Source organism: Hylobates moloch, unplaced genomic scaffold (assembly GCF_009828535.3).
Source record: "Hylobates moloch isolate HMO894 unplaced genomic scaffold, HMol_V3 SCAFFOLD_22, whole genome shotgun sequence".
In the NCBI taxonomy this organism is placed as follows: Eukaryota; Metazoa; Chordata; class Mammalia; order Primates; family Hylobatidae; genus Hylobates; species Hylobates moloch.
Window position 1 is genome coordinate 47,910,724 of NW_026652297.1, and position 20,326 is coordinate 47,931,049.

At 38.7% G+C, this 20,326-nt stretch overlaps 1 protein-coding gene across 1 annotated transcript in view; it reads left to right on the forward strand.

Moving 5' to 3' along the window:
- POTEA (POTE ankyrin domain family member A) overlaps positions 1-19,673 on the forward strand; it is a 37,331-nt gene extending 17,658 nt beyond the window's left edge. Inside the window, 5 exon segments of the mRNA XM_058433415.1 lie at positions 11,256-11,301; positions 11,794-12,007; positions 16,006-16,129; positions 17,919-18,203; positions 19,491-19,673. Coding sequence (XP_058289398.1) covers positions 11,256-11,301; positions 11,794-12,007; positions 16,006-16,129; positions 17,919-18,203; positions 19,491-19,673 — 852 coding nt within the window.
- Positions 19,674-20,326: the final 653 nt, after the last annotated feature.

The window sequence follows — 20,326 nt, forward strand, 5'->3', positions numbered from 1 at the left end:
TCCCACCAACAGTGTAAAAGTGTTCCTATTTCTCCACATCCTCTCCAGCACCTGTTGTTTCCTGACTTTTTAATGATTGCCATTCTAACTGGTGTGAGATGGTATCTCATTGTGGTTCTGATTTGCATTTCTCTGATGGCCAGTGATGATGAGCATTTTTTCATGTGTTTTTTGGCTGCATAAATGTCTTCTTTTGAGAAGTGTCTGTTCATGTCCTTTGCCCACTTTTTGATGGGGTTATTTTTTTCTTGTAAATTTGTTTGAGTTCATTGTAGATTCTTGATATTAGCCCTTTGTCAGATGAGTAGGTTGCGAAAATTTTCTCCCATTTTGTAGGTTGCCTGCTCACTCTGATGGTAGTTTCTTTTGCTGTGCAGAAGCTCTTTAGTTTAATTAGCTCCCATTTGTCAATTTTGGCTTTTGTTGCCATTGCGTTTGGTGTTTTAGACATGAAGTCCTTGCCCATGCCCCTGTCCTGAATGATATTGCCTAGGTTTTCTTCTAGGGTTTTGGGGTTTTAGGTCTAAAATGTGAGTCTTTAATCCATCTTGAATTAATTTTTGTATAAGGTGTAAGGAAGGGATCCAGTTTCAGCTTTCTACATATGGCTAGCCAGTTTTCCCAGCACCATTTATTAAATAGGAAATCCTTTTCCCATTGCTTGTTTTTGTCAGGTTTGTCAAAGATCAGATAGTTGTACATACGTGGCATTATTTCTGAGGGCTCTGTTCTGTTCCATTGATCTATGTCTCTGTTGTGGTATCAGTACCATGCTGTTTTGGTTACTGCAGCCTTGTAGTATAGTTTGAAGTCAGGTAGCGTGATGCCTCCAGCTTTGTTCTTTTGGCTTAGGATTGACTTGGTGATGCGGGCTCTTTTTTGGTTCCATATGAACTTTAAAGTAGTTTTTTCCAATTCTGTGAAGAAAGTCATTGGTAGCTTGATGGGGATGGCATTGAATCTATAAATTACCTTGGGCAGTATGGCCATTTTCACGATATTGATTCTTCCAACCCATGAGCATGGAATGCTCTTCCATTTGTTTGTATCCTCTTTTATTTCATTGAGCAGTGGTTTGTATTTCTCCTTGAAGAGATCCTTCATGTCCCTTGTAAGTTGGATTCCTAGATATTTTATTCTCTTTGAAGCAATTATGAATGGGAGTTCACTTATGATTTGGTTCTCTATTTGTCTGTGATTGGTGTACAAGAATGCTTGTGATTTTTGTACATTGATTTTGTATCCTGAGACTTTGCTGAATTTGCTTATCAGCTTAAGGAGATTTTGTGCTGAGACAATGGGGTTTTCTAGATATACAGTCATGTCATCTGCAAACAGGGACAATTTGACTTCCTCTTTTCCTAATTGAATACCCTTTATTTCCTTCTCCTGCCTGATTGCCCTGGCCAGAACTTCCAGCACTATGTTGAGTAGGAGTGGTGAAAGAGGGCATGCCTGCCTTGTGCCAGTTTTCAAAGGGAATGCTTTCAGTTTTTGCCCATTCAGTATGATATTGGCTGTGGGTTTGTCATAATAGCTCTTATTATTTTGAGATATGTCCCATCAATACCTAATTTATTGAGAGTTTTTAGCATGAAGGGTTGTTGAATTTTGTCAAAGGCCTTTTCTGCATCTATTGAGATAATCATGAGGTTTTTGTCTTTCGTTCTGTTTATATGCTGGATGACCTTTATTGATATGCGTATGTTGAACCAGCCTTGCATCCCAGGAATGAAGCCCACTTGATCATGGTGTATAAGCTTTTTGATGTGCTGCTGGATTCGGTTTGCCAGTATTTTATTGAGGATTTTTGCATCAATGTTCATCAAGGATATTGGTCTGAAATTCTCTTTTTTGGTTATGTCTCTGCCAGTCTTTGGTATCAGGATGATGCTGGCCTCATAAAATGAGTTAGGGAGGATTCTTTTTTTTCTATTGATTGGAATAGTTTCAGAAGGAATGGTACCAGCTCCTCCTTGTGCCTCTGGTAGAATTCGGCTGTGAATCCTTCTGGTCCTGGACTCTTTTTGGTTGGTAAGCTATTAATTATTGCTTTAATTTGAGAGCCTGTTATTGGTCTATTCAGTGATTCAACTTCTTCCTGGTTTAGACTTGGGAGGGTGTATGTGTTGAGGAATTTATGCATTTCTTGTAGATTTTGTAATTTATTTGCATAGAAGTGTTTATATTATTCTCTGATGGTAGTTTGTATTTCTGTGGGATTGGTGGTGATGTCCCCTTTGTCATTTTTTGTTGCATCTATTTGATTCTTCTCTCTTTTCTTCTTCATTAGTTTTGCTAGCGGTCTATCAATTTTGTTGATCATTTCAAAAAACCAGCTCCTGTATTCCTTGATTTTTTGAAGGGTTTTTTCTGTCTCTATTTCTTTCAGTTCTGCTCTGATCTTAGTTATTTCTTGCCTTCTGCTAGCTTTTGAATGTGTTAGCTCTTGCTTCTCTAGTTCTTTTAATTGTTTTGTTAGGGTGTCAATTTCAGATATTTCCTGCTTTCTCTTGTGGGCATTTAGTGCTACACATTTCCCTCTACACACTGCTTTGAATGTGTCCCAGAGATTCTGGTATATTGTGTCTTTGTTCTCACTGGTTTCAAAGAACATCTTTATTTCTGCCTTCATTTCATTATGTACCCAGTAGTCATTCAGGAGCAGGTTGTTCAGTTTCCATGTAGTTGAGCTGTTTTGAGTGAGTTTCTTAATCCTGAATTCTAGTTTGATTGCACTGTCATCTGAGAGACAGTTTGTTATAATTTCTTTTCTTTTACGTTTGCTGAGGAGTGCTTTACTTCCAACTATGTGGTCAATTTTGGAATAGGTGTGGTGTGGTGCTGAAAAGAATATATATTCTGTTGATTTGGGGTGGAGAGTTCTGTAGATGTCTATTAGGTCTGCTTGTTGCAGAGCTGAGTTCAATTCCTGGATATCCTTGTTAACTTTCTGTCTCGTTCATCTGTCTAATGTTGACAGTGGGATGTTAAGTCTCCCATTATTATTGTGTGGGAGTCTAAGTCTCTTTGTAGGTCTCTAAGAACTTGCTTTATGAATCTGGGTTCTCCTGTATTGGGCACATATATATTTAGGATAGTTAGCTCTTCTTGTTGAATTGGTCCCGTTACCATTATGTAATCACTTTCTTTGTCTCTTTTGATCTTCATTTGTTTAAAGTCTGTTTTTTCAGAGACTAGGATTGCATCTCCTGCCTTTTTTTGTTTTCCATTTGCTTGGTAGCTCTTCCTCCATCCCTTTATTTTGAGTCTATGTGTGTCTCTGCACGTGAGATGGGTTTCATGAGTACAGCACACTGATGGGTATTGACTCTTTATCCACTTTGCCAGTCTGTGTCTTTTAATTGGAGCATTTAGCCCATTTACATTTAAGGTTAATACTTTATGTGTGAATTTGATCCTGTCATTATGATGTTAGCTGGTTATTTGGCTTGTTAGTTGCTGCAGTTTCCTCCTAGCCTATGTGGTCTTTACAATTTGGCATGTGTTTGCAGTGGCTGGTACTGGCTGTTCCTTTCCATGTTTAGTGCTTCCTTCAGGAGCTCTTCTAGGGCAGGCCTGGTGATGACAATATCTCTCAGCATTTGGTTTCCTGCAAAGGATTTTTTTTCTCCTCCTCTTATGAAGCTTAGTTTGGCTGGATATAAAATTCTGAGTTGAAAATTCTTTTCTTAAGAATGTTGAGTGTTGGCCCCCCTCTCTTCTGGCTTGTAAAGTTTCTGCTGATAGATGCGCTGTTAGTCTGATGGGCTTCCCTTTGTGGGTAACCCAACCTTTCTCTCTGGCTGCCCTTAACGTTCTTTCCTTCATTTCAATTTTGGTGAATCTGACAATTATGTGTCTTGGAGTTGCTCTTTTCAAGGAGTATTTTTGTGGTGTTCTCTGTATTTCCTGAATTTGAATGTTGACCTGCCATGCTAGATTGGGGAAGTTCTCTTAGAGAATATCCTGCAGAGTGTTTTCCAACTTGGTTCTCTGCTTCCTATCACTTTCGGGTACACCAGTCAGACTTGGCTTTGGTCTTTTCACATAGTCCCATATTTCTTGGAGGCTTTGTTCATTTCTTTTTATTCTTTTTTCTCTAAACTTCTCTTATCTCTTCATTTCATTCATTTTGCCTTCCAGTGCTGATATCCTTTCTTCCAGTTGATTGCATCAGCTACTGAGGCTTGTGCATTCATCAAGTAGTTCTCATGCCTTGGTTTTCAGCTCCATCAGGTCCTTTAGTGAGTTCCCTGCATTGGTTATTCCAGTTATCCATTCATCTAATTGTTTTTCAAGGTTTTTCACTTCTTTGCCATTGGTTCGAACTTCCTCCTTTAGCTCGGAGTAGTTTGATTTTCTGAAGCCTTCTTCTCTCAACTCGTCAAAGTCATTATTCTCCATCCAGCTGTGTTCCCTTGCTGGCGAGGAGCTGTGTTCCTTTGGAGGAAGAGAGGCATTCTGAGTTTTAGAGTTTCCATTTTTTCTGCTCTGTTTTTTCCCCATCTTTGTAGTTTTATCTACCTTTGGTCTTTGATGATGGTGACATACAGATAGGGTTTCGGTGTGGATGTCCTTTCTTTTTGTTAGTTTTCCTTCTAACAGTCAGGACCCTCAGCTGCAGGTCTGTTGGAGTTCGCTGGAGGTCCCGTCCAGACCCTATTTGCCTGGGTATCAGCAGCGGTGGCTGCAGAACAGCAGATATTGGTAAACCACAAATGCTACTGCCTGATTGTTTCTCTGGAAGTTTTGTCTCAGAGGAGTACCTGGCCATGTGAGGTGTCAGTCGGCCCCTACTGGGGGATGCCTCCCAGTTAGGCTACTCAGCAGTCAGGGACCCACTTGAGGAGGCAGTCTGCCCATTCTCAGGTCTCAAGCTGTGTGCTGGGAGAACCACTACTCTCTTCAAAGCTGTCAGAGAGGGACATTTAACTCTGCAGAGGTTGCTGCTGCCTTTTGATTGTGTCCTTCCCCCAGAGGTGGATCCGACAAAGGCAGGCAGGCCTCCTTGAGCTGTGGTGTGCTCCACCCAGTTTGAGCCTCCCGGCTGCTTTGTTTACCTACTGAGGCCTGAGCAATGGTGGGCGCCCCTCCCCCAGCCTCTCTGCCGCCTTGTAGTTTGATCTCAGACTGCTGTGCTAGCAATGAGTGAGGCTTCATTGTCATAGGACCCTCCGAGCCAGGTGGGAGGTAAAATTTCCTGGTGTGCCATTTGTTAAGCCCATTGGAAAAGTGTAGTGTTTGTGTGGGAATGACCCGATTTTCCACGTGCTGTCTGTCACCCCTTTCTTTCACTAGGAAAGGGAATTCCCTGACCCCTTGTGCTTCCCGGTGAGGTGATGCCTTGCCCTGCTTTGGCTCATGCAGGGTGCACTGCACCCACTGTCCTGCACCCAGTGTCCGGCACTCCCCAGTGAGATGAACCCAGTACCTCAGTTGGAAATGGAGAAATCACCCATCTGCTGCGTAGCTCACTCTGGTAGCTGTAGACTGGAGCTCTTCCTATTTGGCCATCTTGGCTCCACCCCTCTCCCAGATTGTTAATTTTTTTAAAAGCCTGCTGTGCTGGAAATTACACTGAGTTTGTGATGAATCTATATGTTAATTGGGGGAATATTTACATTTTAATGACAATGCATTTTTTGACTCCTGTGAAGTGGTTTCTATTTATATAGGTCAAATTTAATTTTCTCAGTAATATTTTATAGTTTTTAAAATATGTGTTTCCTTTCTTTTTGAGACAGAGTTTCACTCCAGGCTGGATTGCAGTGCCTCAATCATGGCCTACTGCAACCTCTGCCTCCTGGGTTCAAATGATTCTCCTGCCTCAGCCTCCTAAGTAGCTGGGATTATAGGCATAATCCACTGCTCCCAGCTAAGTTTTGTATTTTTAGTAGAGATGGGGTTTCACCATGTTGTCCAGACTGGTCTTAAATTCCTGAACTCAAGTAATCCTCCTGGCTTGGCTTCCCAAAGTGCTGGGTTTACAGGCATTAGCCACTGTGCCCAGCCTTGGTGTTTCCTTATTTTATCAGATTCATCTGTGTCTCATTTTTTTATGAAGTTATAAATGACATTTTTAAAAAATTTCAAGTTGATTGTTTACTGCTAGGATATAGGAATACAGCTGATTTTTGTATGTTGATTTTTGTATCCTCCCTCCTTGCTAAACTTAGACTTACTTATTAGTTCTAGTAGCTTTTTTGGTAGATTTGATCAGATTTTATACATACAACAAAGATTATCAAATCTTTTCATTCTCAATCTACTATCTTACTATGGATAGGAAGTCTTTTAGACTTGTGGCAAAACAATCTCTGTTGCAGCTAGTCAACTCTGCCATTGTAGTATGAGAGCAGCCAGAGGATATATACATTAATAAACTCAGCTGCGTTCCAATAAAACTATTTACAAATCAAGAAGCTGGCACAGGTTGTAGTTTATCTGCCCCTATTATGTGATCTTGGTTGTGAGTTTTACTTCTTTCCAACCTGGATAACTTTTATTCATTTTTCTTGTCTGACAGCACTGGCTAGAATATTTAGCACAATGCTTACTAAAGCATTGAAAGCAGGCATTATTGTGTCATTCTTGATATGGGGAAAGCGTTCAGTTTGTCATCACGATACACATTAGCTGTGGGTTTATTATAGATGTTTTGTATCATGCTGATGAAGTTCATTTGTATTCTTAGGTTGCTGAAAGAGCTTTTTTTTTCTTTTTAAATCAAGAATGAAGTTGAATTTTATCAAATGCCTTTATTTACTGAGATAATCATAAGGTTCTTCTCTTTTAGTTTTTTAATGGGGTGAATAACTGATGTTTTAATGTTAAACCAACCTTTCATTTTAGAATAAAACCTACTTTCTTAGGATGTAGGCTTTTAAAAAGTATATCACTGGGGCCAGACACGGTGGCTCATGCCTGTAATTTTAGTACTTTGGGAGGTCAAGGCAGGAGATTGCTTGAAGCTGGAGTTTGAGACCAACCTGGGCAACAAAGTGAGACCCTATATTTATTTGGATTCAGTTTGCCAAAATTCGGTTTAGAAAGTTTTAAAAGACTATTTAAATGTAGTTTTAGGTTCACAGCAACATTGAGAGTAAGGTACACAGATTGTCTGTGCTTCCTGTCCCCAGACATGCACAGCTTCCCCCATTATCAGTTTCTCTCACTAGAGTGGTACAGTTGATATGATTGATGAACCAAAATGGCATGTCATAATCATCCAGATTTCATAGTTTATATTAGTGTGCACTCTTGGTGTTGTACATTATGTAGGTTTGGAAAGGACCGATATTCATCATTATAGTATTGTACAAAGTAATTTTACTGCTCTAAAATTTATTTGTGTTTCACTTATCTGCCCTTTCATGCCCTCTGCAACCACAGGTAACCACTGATCTTTTTACTGTATCCATAGTTTTGCCTTTTCTAGAATGTCATATAGCTGAAATCATACAGTGGATAGCCTTCAGATTGGCATCTTTCACTTAGTAATATGCATTTATGTTTCCATCATGTCTTCTCATTACCTGATAGCTCATTTCTGTTTAGAACTGAATAATAGTTCATTGTGTAACTGTACCAGAGGTTGTTCACTCACCTATTGCAAGGTATCTTGGTTGCTTCAGAAATTGGTGAAATTTTTTGTCAATGTTCATGAGGGAGTTTTCTGTTTTGTAATATCATTGTTTGGTTCAGAGTAATGCTAGCATTATAGAATGAGTTGTGTTGTATTTCTCCTCTTTATTATTTGGGAGAGAGGTTGTGTAAAATTATATTACATCTGCCTAAACTGTTTGATAGGATTCCCTAGCATAGCTATCTGGGCCTGGAGTTTTCTCAGCTTTATTTTCTTTCATAGATATAGGGTGATTTGGATTATCTATTTCTTCTTGATTGAGCTTTGGTAATTTTTATTTTTTAAGGAATGTGCCCATTTAATCTAAGTTGTCATTGTTAGTTACATAAAGCTTACACTATTATCTTGCTATTCTTTTAATATCTGTAGAATGTACAAAAATATTACATTAATTGTCTCTGAAATTAGTAATTTGTTCTCTTTTTTATGATCAGCCTGGCTAGGTCAAGGTTTATCACTTCCATTGATGACCTCAAAGTATTTGGTTTTATTGATTTTCTCTATTGTTCTCCTGTTTCATCTTTGATGTCATCGTTGGTTTGGCCTGCTATCACAAAATACCATAGACTTGGTAGCTTATAAACAACAGAAACTGATTTCATACATTCCTAAAGGCTGCAAAGTCCCAGATCAAGGTGCCAGAAGATTCAGTGTCTGGTGAGGGACAAATTCCTGATTTCTAAGTTCCCTTTTTTCCCCTGCGTGCTTCATATGGCAGAAGGGGTGAATGAGCTTTCTGGGGTCTCTTATATAAGGGCACTAATCCCATTCATTAGGGCTTGGATTCCGTGAGTTATCACCTCCACGAAGCTGCAGTTTCTAATAGCATCACCTCTGTGATTAAGTTTCAGCATATGAGTTTTGGGAGGACAAAAATGTTCACACTATGTTCTGATGTTTATTATTTTCTCTGCTTCTGTTGGGCTTAATTTGCTCTCTCTTTTTTTGTAGTTTGTTCTTTTTTACTTAATGTTTTTGTTTGTTTTTTTTTGAGACAGAGTCTCGCTCTGTCACCTAGCCCAGAGTGCAGTGGCATGATTTCGGCTCACTGCAACCTCTGCCACTGGATTCAAGCAATTCTCATGCCTCAGCCTCCTGAGTAGCTAGGACTACAGGCACACACCACTGCACCCAGCTAATTTTTGTACTTTTAATAGAGATGGGGTTTCACCATATTGGCCAGGGTGGACTCGAACTCATGACTTTGTGACCCACCCACATCGGACACCCAAAGTGCTGGGATTATAGGCATGAGCAACTGTGCCCAGACCTTTTTTTACTTTCTTAAGATAGAAGTCAAGGCTATCGATCTGAGTGTCTTCCAGTATAGACATTCAGTGCTTTTTATTTAAGAATGGTTGTAGCTATATTCCACAAAGTCCAACATGTAGTCTTTTCATTTTTATTCAGTACAAAATAGTTTCCAATTTCTCTTTGTGTCACCACTTTGCTTAGGATTATTTAGATATGTGTTACTTTGTTTCCAAATTTTTGAGTATTTTGATGAGCTATTTTGTTACTGATTTCTAATTTGATTCTTTTGTGGTCAGGGACCGTACTTTGTATGACTTAAATCCTTTTGACTTAATACTTTCATGAAGATTTATTGTATGGCCTAGAATATGGTCTGTTTTGCCAAGTGTTTCAAGGGTACTTGAGAAGTATAATGTTCTTCAAGTCTACTCTTGTCTTGCTGATTTTCTGCCTCGTTGTTTTATCATGTATTGAGTATGCAATATTGAAATCTCACACTATACCTGTGAATTTGTCAATTTCTTCTATCAGTTTTTGGCTCGTATTTCAAAGCCATTATGTTACCAGGTACATAAATATTTAGGATTATGAGTTCTTGAAAAACTAAATATTTTATCATTATGAAATGATGTTGTTTATAGCTAGTAATATTTTTTGCTGTGAAATCTACTTTAGTATTAATATAACAATTCCTGCTTAGATTTCGTCATCTGTTTGCATGGGATATATTTTTCTTCCTTTTAACCAATTTGTGTCTTTATATTTAAAGTGTGTTTCTTATAGGTAGCATGGAGTAGGATCTTGCCTTTTATACAGTTTGACAATTTGTCTTTTAATTTAGGTTATTAGGCCCATTTCATTTATAATGTGATTATTGATATATTAATAGTTAAGTTTATCTGTCATCATGCTGTTTGATTTTCATTAGTCCCAGCTATTCTTTGTTCCCTTCTCTTTCTGGTTTCCTTTCAATTAGTTATAGTTTGTAAACTATAAACTTTTATAGTTTAGTTTTATCTCTCATTTTTTTTGGCTTATTGGCTCTAATTTTTTTTTTGCTATCTTAGTGGTTGCATTACAATTTGTACTGTATGATTTTAAATTATCACCATTCACTTTCAGACAATATTATATCATATCACATACAGCATAAGAAAATCAGAATAATATGCTTCCATTTCCTCTCTCCCAGCCAGATTCTTCCTGGATTTGTGGAATTATGGTTTTCATTAAGTTTAGAAAGCTTCTGTTCATTTTCTCTTTATGTTTTGTCATTGTCTCTTCCTCCCTCTTTGGGGACATGAATATTATTGCTTAAAGCTTTCGCATAATTCTCTGATGTCTCAAATTTATGAATCTTCTCTTTTGTGGTATCTAGTCCGTATTTACTTCCACCCAATGTCGTTTTCAGTCATGACTTTGTTTTTTTTGTTTGTTTGTTTTTTGAAACAAAGTCTCACTCCATTGCCCAGGCTGGAGTGCAATGGCTCGACCACCTCTCACTGCAACCTCTGCCTCCTGGGTTCAAGCCATTCTCCTGCCTCAGCCTCCTGAGTAGGTGGAGTTACACGTGCCTGCCATGAGACCCAGCTAATTTCTTTGTATTTTTAGTAGAGATGGGGTTTCCCCAGGTTGGCCAGGCTGGTCTTGAACTCCTGACCTCAAGTGATCCAGCCGCATTGGCCTCCCAAAATGCTGGGATGACAAGCATGAGCCACCATACCTGGCCCAGTCCTGACATTTTAATTTGAATTCCTACTAGTGTAATTTTCTTTCAAAAAATATCTTCCATGTCTCTACTTGAGATTCATTTGGGGACACAGTTGACTTATAAACAACTTGATCTTTCTGGTCTTGCTTTATGATTTGGTCTAACTTTCCACTCCTGAATCAAGGTGTTTCTGATAACTCTATTCTTTGCCCTGTGAAGTCTTGAGTTTTTTCAGTATCATTAATAGGAATGGACACTCTTCCTGGTACATTGTGAGCAACAGGCACTGTTTCTTATAATTTTTTAAGGATTTTTTCCCCCTGGTCTCAAGTAGTTTCCTGGCACAAATGTACTGTTCATTATTCTGCTAAATAAATACTCAAGAGGGTGTTTTTGCAGATCTCCAGTGTTATTTTCCTTTACTGCTGTCTCCTTTCAAGTATGCTGTGATTTCTCTCTGTCTTGGTTTTTTGAGACTCTCGGCTTCATTGTTCGAACTCAGAGAATCTGGTGGGCTCTACCTCAGTTTTTGGTAGACTCTACCTCAGTTTTTTTTTCTTCCATTGTCATAGCCTGGAAACTTTGTCACTCAGGGGGCTGGGGTGTTTGTAAGGCTTATTTCACTTCTTTCCTATCTTACAGGGATCATTGTCTTCATTACCTGAAATCCATGTTCTTGAAAATCGTGGTATTATGTATTTTGTCTTTTTTGTTTTACGTGACAAGGTAAATCAGTATCTGCTGCTCCATCGTGGCCAGAAGCAGACTGCAGCAGAGCTTCAGCACATGACATAGACCAGCTACAATGCTTTTCTACCCCCTTTACTTAACGGCTTCCTTCTCACCCTTCATTTCTCAGTGTAGCCATCTCTTCCCCAGGGAAATCTTCCTGAGCCCAGTATAGATCAAACCCTATGTGATCATAGAACTGTTTTCTTGCAGCATCTATCTGAATTTGTAATTTCACTTCTTTGTATTTTTTCTTCACTACACTTAAAGCTAAACAAGAGCAGAGTTACTGCTTGTTTTATCTGCAGAGCTCAGCAGACTGTCTTCCCCATGGTAGGAATCCAGTGCATATTTGTTTTGTGTATGGATAGGTGAAGGTTAAAATGCACAGGACTTTATATCCAAAAACTACTCATATATTTTATTTCCCCCTTGTTTTCCCCCGATGCAGATTCTGCTAGCCTATCAAAAATCCAAGATGCAGTTATTTCAGATGAACACTTACTAGAACTCAAAAATAGCCACTATGAGCAACTTACAGTAGAAATTGAACAAATGGAAAATACGGTTCATGTACTACAAAAGGAGCTACCTGAGGCAAAAGAAACAGAATTACAGTTAGCGCATCAGAAAGGTGAATGGGAGCAAGAACGCTACAGTTTGAGGTATGACATTCTAGTTTTAGAGAAATATTTTAATTCTTTATTCTAAATATATATGTGAGAATTGTGATTGCTGACTTTCTGGGGCTTAATGGGAGAAAATGTCTTGGTCTTGTGGAGTATGAAAATCTTGGAAATACAACAAATTCTTAACTGTGCTTTTATTTAGTGCATATTCTTTTAAATTGTGATTTTAATGGCTATATAGAAGTCTACCATATAGAAATCTCATTATTTAACAAATAGAATTTGGGGTTTTCAATTCTTTTGTATTAGAATTAGTGCTGCAAGAAATACTTCTTATTATTACTATTATCATTATTACTATTATGATTATTATTATTAGATATTATTATTAGAGTTTTGCTCTGTCACTGAGGCTGGAGTGCAGTGGTGCAAACATAGCTTACTGCAACTTTGAACTTTTGGGGTCAAGGGATCCTCTTGCCTCAAATTCCTAAGCAGCTCAGACTATAGGCACACGCCCCCATGCCTGGCTTTTAAATTTTTTCATTGAGACAAGGTCTCACTATCTTGCCCAGTCTGATCTCCAACTCCTGACCTCCAACAGTCCTCCTGCATTGGCCTCCCAAAGCATTGAGATTACAGGAGTGAGCCATCGCGCCCAGCCCACAATATCTTTTATATAAATCATTTTCTGCATTTCTAAGTATTTACTTTGAAGAAAGTCTTCAATATAGAATTTTTTGGTTAAAATACAGAAACTTTTTCAAAAAGGCCTTGGATCAATATTTCTAAATTGTCCTCAAGAATATTTGTATTTAATGCATGCTGAGCTTAATACCTAGGTGATGGGTTGATAGGTGCAGCAAACCACTGTGGCACATGTTTACCTATGTAACAAGCCTGCACATTCTGCTCATGTACTCTGGAAATTAAAATTAAAATTAAAAAAGAATATTTGTATTAATTTACAGTTCAACCAACAGAGCATGAAACGGCCATTTGTCTCAAACCAGAATACTTTTTAAAAACTTTATACAGTTTTATTCTTTTTTTTTTAACTCTCTGTTTAAAATTGATTTATTTTTATTTCAATAGCTTTAGGGGTACAAGTGGTTTTTGGTTACATGAATCAGTTTTATAGTGGTGAAGTCTGGGATTTTAGTGTATCCATCACCCAGTAGGTAGTTTTTATTGCTCACTTTTCTTCTCTCCTTCCTTTTTCTGAGTCTCCAATGTCATTATACCACTCTGCCTGCCTTTACATAACCTAGCATAGCTCCCACTTATAAATGAGAACGTGTGGTATTTGTCTTTCCATTCCTGAGTTACTTCACTTAGGATAATGGCCTCTAGCTCCATCCAATTTGCTGGAAAAAACATTATTTCATTCTTCTTTATGGCTGAGTAGTATTCTGTGATGTGTGTGTGTGTTTATATATTTGTGTATATATATACATATATACATGTATGTGTATGTAGATATATGTATATGTGTATATATATGCACACATAGATATATGGACTCACACACATAAATGTGTATGTATATCACATTTTCTTTATTCCATTCATCAGTCGATGGACACTGGTTGATTCCATATGTTTTCATGTTGTAATTGTGCTGCAGTAAACATATGTATGAAGGTGTTTTTTTGAGAGTATGATTTCTTTTGTAGATATCCGGAAATGAGAATGCTGGATACAATGGTAGGATCTACTTTTAGTTCTTTGAGAATCTCCACAGATTTTGTACTAACTTGTATTCCCATCAGCAGTGTATAACTGTTCTCTTTTCACCACATCCACGCCAACATCTGTTGTCTTTTGATTTTTAATAGTGGCCATTTTGGCTGCAGTGAGGTGATATCTCATTGTTGTTTTATTTTGCATTTCCCTCATGATTAGTGATATTTAGCATGTTTTTATATGCTTGTTCAGCATTTGCTCATCCTCTTTTGAGAAATGCCTATTCATGTCATGTGCATACATTTTAATGGAATCATTTGTATTTTTCCTGCTGATCTGTTTTGAGTTTCTTGTAGGTTATGGATATGAGTCCTTTGATAGATTCATAATTTGCAAATATTTTTCCCATTCTATAGGTTGCTGGTTTACTCTTATGATTATTAATTTGCGGTGCTGAAGCTGAAGCTTTTTAGCTTAATTAGGTCTTATTTATTTTCATTTTTGCTGCATTTGCTTTTAGGGTCTTCATCATAAATTCTTCACCTAGGTCAATGTTTTCAGGTCTTAGTTTTAGGCCTTTAATCCATCTTGAATTAATTTTTGTATATGATGAGAGATAGAGATCCAGTTTCATTCTTCTACATGTGGCTATCTTTTTTTCCTAGCACCATTTATTGAATAATGTGTACTTTCTCCAGTGTATGTTTTTGTATCCTTTCTCAGAGATCATTTGGTTGTAAGTGGCTTTATTTCTGAATTGTCTATTCTGTTTCATTGATCTATGTATCTACTTTTATACCAGTATGATGCTGTTTTTGTTACTGTGGCTTTAGAGTATAATTTGAAGTCAGGTAATGTGATGCCAACATGTTTGTTCCTTTTGCTTGGTATGTCTGTTGTTATTCAGGCTCTTTTGTGGTTCTACATAAATGTCAACTTTTTTTTATAGTTCTGTGAAGAATGACATTGATACTTTCATAGGAATTGTATCAAATCTGTAGACTGCTTTGGGCACTATGGTCATTTTTCACAATATCAATTCTTTCAGTCCATGAACATAAGATGTATTTTCATTTGTCTGTGTCATCTATTATTTTCCTCAGTGGTGTTTTCCAGTTATCCTTATATAGATCACTCACCTCCTTCATTAAGTGTATCCCTAGGTATTTTATACTTTTGCAGCCCTAGTAAAAGGGATTGGGTTCTTGTTATGACTCTCAGCTTGGTTGTATTTTGTGTATAGTGGTGCCACTGATTGGTATTCGTTTATTTTGTAACCTCTGAGACTTTACTGAATTCATTTATCAAATCTAGCAGTGTTTTGTAAGAGTCTTTGGGGTTTTCTAGGTATAAGATCATATCATTGGTGAAAAGATAGTTTAACTTCCTCTTTTAAATTTAGATGCCCTTTATTTCTCTTGCCCAATTGCTCTGCTTAGGACTTCCCAGTTTTATTCTTAATATGCATGAAATAAAAGTAAAATGGAAAGTGATTCATGATTAGTTTATTTCACATCTCTCTCTCATAAACAGATAAAATCAATTCAAGGTTCTATGTTAAAAACAAAATATTAGACCCTGTCTTGTCAAAGAATGTCTAAATTGCTTATAAAATACGTAGGAATCAAGAATATAAGTTAAAAATGTTTCCAAAAAATAAACATAAAAAGTATGGGTTAACACAAGGGTTCCCGATCCCCAGGCCAAGGACCAGTACCAGTCCCTGGCCTGTTAGGAACTGGGCCACACAGCAGGAGGTTAGTGGCAAATGAGCAAGAGAAGCTTCATCTGTTTGCAGCCCCTCCCCATCACTCACATTACTGCCTGAGCTCCTTCTCCTGTCAGATCAGTGGTGGCATTAGATTGTCATAGGAGTGTGACCTGAACCCTGTTGTAAGTTGCTCATGCAGGGGATCTAGGTTGTTCACTCCTTATGAGAATCTAATGCCTTATGATCTGTCACCTTCTCCTGTCACCTCCAGATGGGACCATCCAATAGCAGGAAAACAAGCTCAGGGCCCCCACTGAGTCTACATTATGGTGAGTTATGGAATTATTTCATTATTAATAATAGCAGAAATAAAGTGCAGAATAAATGTAATGTGCTTGAATAATCCTGGAAGCATCCCCCCACCTCAGGTCTGTGGAAAAATTACTTTCCACAAAACCAGTCCCTGGTGCCAACATGGTTGGGGACAGCTGGCTTAACAGATGTGAGACCTCTTTGCCTTTTCTTGGATTAATCTGCAGATATACATTGCGTGAATGATATCTGATGGTGCCACCTTGGCCTGTAAATCATTTTAGGGATACCTCCAGTATTTCATGAAAATTAAAATTTCTTCTAGTGAAGAACTAAATGATATCCAGAAGCAACTTTCCGAAGAACAGAATGCAAGAATGTTACAAGATGATATTCTGACTAATAAACAAAAGCAGATAGAAGTGGCCGAAAAGAAAATGAATTCTGAGGTATTTTCTTTAGTCATTTTCAAATGCTTTTATATAAAGTGTATGTATTTAAAAAAACAATTGTATATATTTTGGAAAGAATAAAGGATTTTATATCACATATATATGTATATATTCTATATATCCTTTATCATGTATCTATATATGTACATATAGGATAAAGCCATGTTCTTAATTCAACTCCATTTGTCTGCAACAGTTGAGTAGTGACGTTCACAATGGCCTAAATCCAAAGAAGAAGCATTTGATGTTTTTCGTAAGAATTGATTATCTTTCCAATATCAAAAATAAGTTTTGCTAACAAGAGATTTTCCAGTTTTTGGACATTAGTTCATCTTTTAAAAATATTAATAGAGAAGTCAGTTTATTATTTTCACTGCTAGGAAAGTAGGATATGTATAGCTGGGTCAGAGACCATATTGTGGATATCATTATCCTTACTTTTGAGGACAGTAACAGTTTGCTCCAAGTAGTCTCTCATTTCAATGCAAAGAGCTTTGAAAACAATGACATGCCATGATATACATTGAGTGATAATTTATTGATAAGTATTTTGTTCCCAGAGAAATAGTTCAGTATATTTTCCTATATTTCACACTTATTACTGTTTCAAACATTATAAAGAAGAAATAAGTTATTGCAATGGCAAATAATCTCATGATTTCTAAGAAAAGGTCTATAAGTTGTACCCTACCATTCATATTTTGAAATAAAAGGCTTCTTTTGTATTTATATATTTACACCACAGAAGTAACTGTGATTTTGTGGAGGATCACTAGAAGTAGCATCAGAAGACCTGGAGAAAATCCTGCATCTTGCATATATACATATGTGTATATTTGAATATATATGTATATATTCAAAAATATGTATATATTTTTGAGATGGAGTCTTCCACTGTCACCTGGGCTGGAGTGCAATGGCATGATCTTGACTCACTGCAACCTTCGCCTCCCAGGTTCACTCGATTCTCCTGCCTCAGACTCCCGAGTAGCTTGGATTACAGGTGCACACCACCATACCTGGCTAATTTTTTGTATTTTTAGTAGAGACAGGGTTTCACTATGTTGGCCAGGCTGGTTTCAAACTCCTGACCTCGTGATCTGCCTGCCTCGGCCTCCCAAAGTGCTGGTATTATAGGTGTTAGCCACTGCCATCAGCTGCATATATTTTTTTAACTTCTCCTTTTAAGAATTGTGATCTTACATGAGTTCAGTGTCGTATGTAGAGGTGCAATGCTTAGATGCAGATGTGTACAATGTAGAAGGGTACAATGCTTAGATTTAACAGTTGTGAATAAATGTAACTCTTATAACTGACTATAAAATATTAGAAAAGTAGAATATTGATAAAACATACTTCAGAAAAAGGAACTTAAAGAATTTTGAGAAATTGCTTCTGCCCAAACATATGTATAGCTAAGGCTCCTATGATGGTGTGGTTTATAGGTGAGATATCAGAGTGTAAACTCAATTTAAAAAATATAGTCAAATGTATTAATCTTATATTTTATGCCTCTGGGTTTTTTTGTAATTCAGAGAAAGGCTTTTCCAATTCTGATATTCTTAAAAATCCTCCAGTGATTTAATTTTCATAATCTTTAAGTAAATATTTAAATTTGTGGAATTTACACTCTATTAGGTTTGAAGTTTTTGTCCAACTTGTTTTTAAATATCCACAGTGGGAATTCTTTCACTATACAAACATACAGGTTATTCTTTAATTTCAGAAGAAATTATGATATGTCCCTCTATTGAGTGCTAACTAAAAGTTCCCTTTGTTTACTCAGATTTCTCTTAGCCATAAGGAAGAAAAAGAACTCTTGCATGAAAATCGCATGTTGCAGGAAGAAATTGCCATGCTAAGACTAGAACTAGACACAATAAAACATCAGAACTGGCTAAAGGAAAAGAAATATCTGGAGGACATTAAAAGTGTGAAAGAAAAGAAGGATAATCTTCTAAAGGCTATACAATTGCATGAGGAAGCATTAACAAAAGCAGTAGGTCAGTACAGTGGGCAGCTTAGCATTTTGACAACTGAGAATAAAATGCTCAGTTCTGAACTGCAGAATGTAAGACACAACAATGAAACACTGGAAATGGAAATTCAATTATGTCATTTTAGACTGGCTACTGCTCTACATGATTGTGACCAAAGTCAGATAGCAGAAAGAGATTTCTTTCCAGAGAACAAGACATGAACAGGTTTATTTACAGGAGACAATGAATTCTCATATATCTAACCTAAAAGATAACAGTGAGATTCTTTCTGAACAACTCTAATGCTGACAGTAAAATTAACAGCCTGAAAATTAAGGTCCATTACACAAGATAAACTCTGAGAGAAAAGATGGGGCAGGCCACCAGCTTTCCTTTTCAGGCAACTTAGTCATTCCAGCCTGCAGGCTTTGGAGAGTACAAACTGACCAGGGGAAGAAGAGATCCTGCAGCACAGCACAGCTGCTTTATCAAATCATGGCCAGACTGCTTCTGTAAGCAGGCCCCTGATCCTGTTTCTCCTCACTGGAAAGGACCTCCCAGCTGAGGCCTCCAGCTACTCCCTCCAGTGTTCCCTGGCCAACAGGGGTTTAAATCCCCCTGGGACAGAGCACCGAGAGAGAGGGGGGTGGGTCACCACCTTTGCTGTTTGGGGGACTAGCCATTCAGGCCTGCAGACTTTGGAGAGCCCAAGCTGACCAGGGGTGGAAGTGGTACCTCAGCACAGCACAGCCGCCCTATGAAAATGTGGCCAGAATCTTTTTTAAGTCAGTCCCCGACCACATTTGTTATCACTGGGTGGAGCCTTTCAACCAGGGTCTCTGGCTACCTTCAGTGCTGTTCTCTGGCTGACAGAGGTTTCAGGCCTTCCTGAGTCAGAGCTCCCAGGGGGAGGACCAGATTGTCATCTTTGCTGTTTGGGCAACTCAGCCATTTCAGCCTTAGGGCTTCAGAGTGTCTGAGGTGACCAAGAGCTGAAGTGAACCCCCAGCATAGCACAGCTGCTCTACCAAAAAGTGGCCAGACCTACTTTTTAAGCAAGTCCCTGTTCTTATTCCTCCTGACTAGGCAAGACTTTTCTCCACTTGCCTCCAGCCACCTCCTACAGGTGTGTTCAGATTGGCAACAAGTTTGTACCTCAGTGGTTCCGCACTCCCAGAGGAAGGGGCAGGCTATCATCTTTGCCTTTTCACAGCCTTCATTGGTGATACCTTCAGGCACTGGAAAATATGAGGCAATTAGGGACTGGAGTGGACCCCCAGCATACCACAGCCACCCTATGGAAAAGTGACCAGACTGTTACGTGGGTGCCAGTTTCCATATCTTCTCGATGGGCAGGTCCTCCCATCCTGGGTCTCTAGCCAGCACCCCACTGGAGCTATCAAGCCAGTAGCAACTCAGCAATTCCCTGGACAGAGCTTCCAGTAGCAACTGAAATCCTCTATGCCACTGCCTCTGCAGTGGAACTCTCCTTGCTACCCTCGGAATATCAAGGGAGCAAAGACTTCAAGTGCTGTATTGACACCTCCAGCAAGTGCAGTTGACCCATTGAGCAAGCCAGTCCATCTCCCGTGGGTCCCACACACTCTCCACTGCTCATCACCAGACAGGGAACGCTGGCTTTGGCCCACAGAACAGACCCTCCATCCTGGGCTGATGGCACTAAGTGATTGCTAACTCACATCTCTCTGGGGTGGAGCCCCTAGGAGAAAAGCCAAGTGGTGGAGCAGCAAGCCAGCTGATGTGGAGCCCAAAGGGCAGGGACAGCTATCTCTCTAGGCTCCATTTGCTGTTATGAGACACTTTACCCCAGCACTTTAGGAGTGCTGAGGTCAGACCAGCCACATCTTATGTGCAAGATTGCCCAGCAGAGATAAGGTCTGAGAGTTCCCCTCTTAAAAAAAGGGGACTGGCTTAAAAAAGAAGTCCAGCCACATTTTTGTAGAGCAGCTGTGCTGTGCTGGGGCTTTACTTTTGAGAGAGTTCTCCTCTGAGACCTGATCTCTGCTGGGCAGTCTTGCTCATGAGATGGGACTGCTCTGACCTCAGCACTCCTTAGTCTGCTTGCCTCTCCCAGGACCCCAGCCTGGCCACACCTGCTTACAGGGCACTCTTGGGTGCTCACACCATAGCTTCTGTGCCAGTGGACCATGTCTGACCAGTGGAGGGCTGCAGCAAGGTGGCCCTACAGCCATGG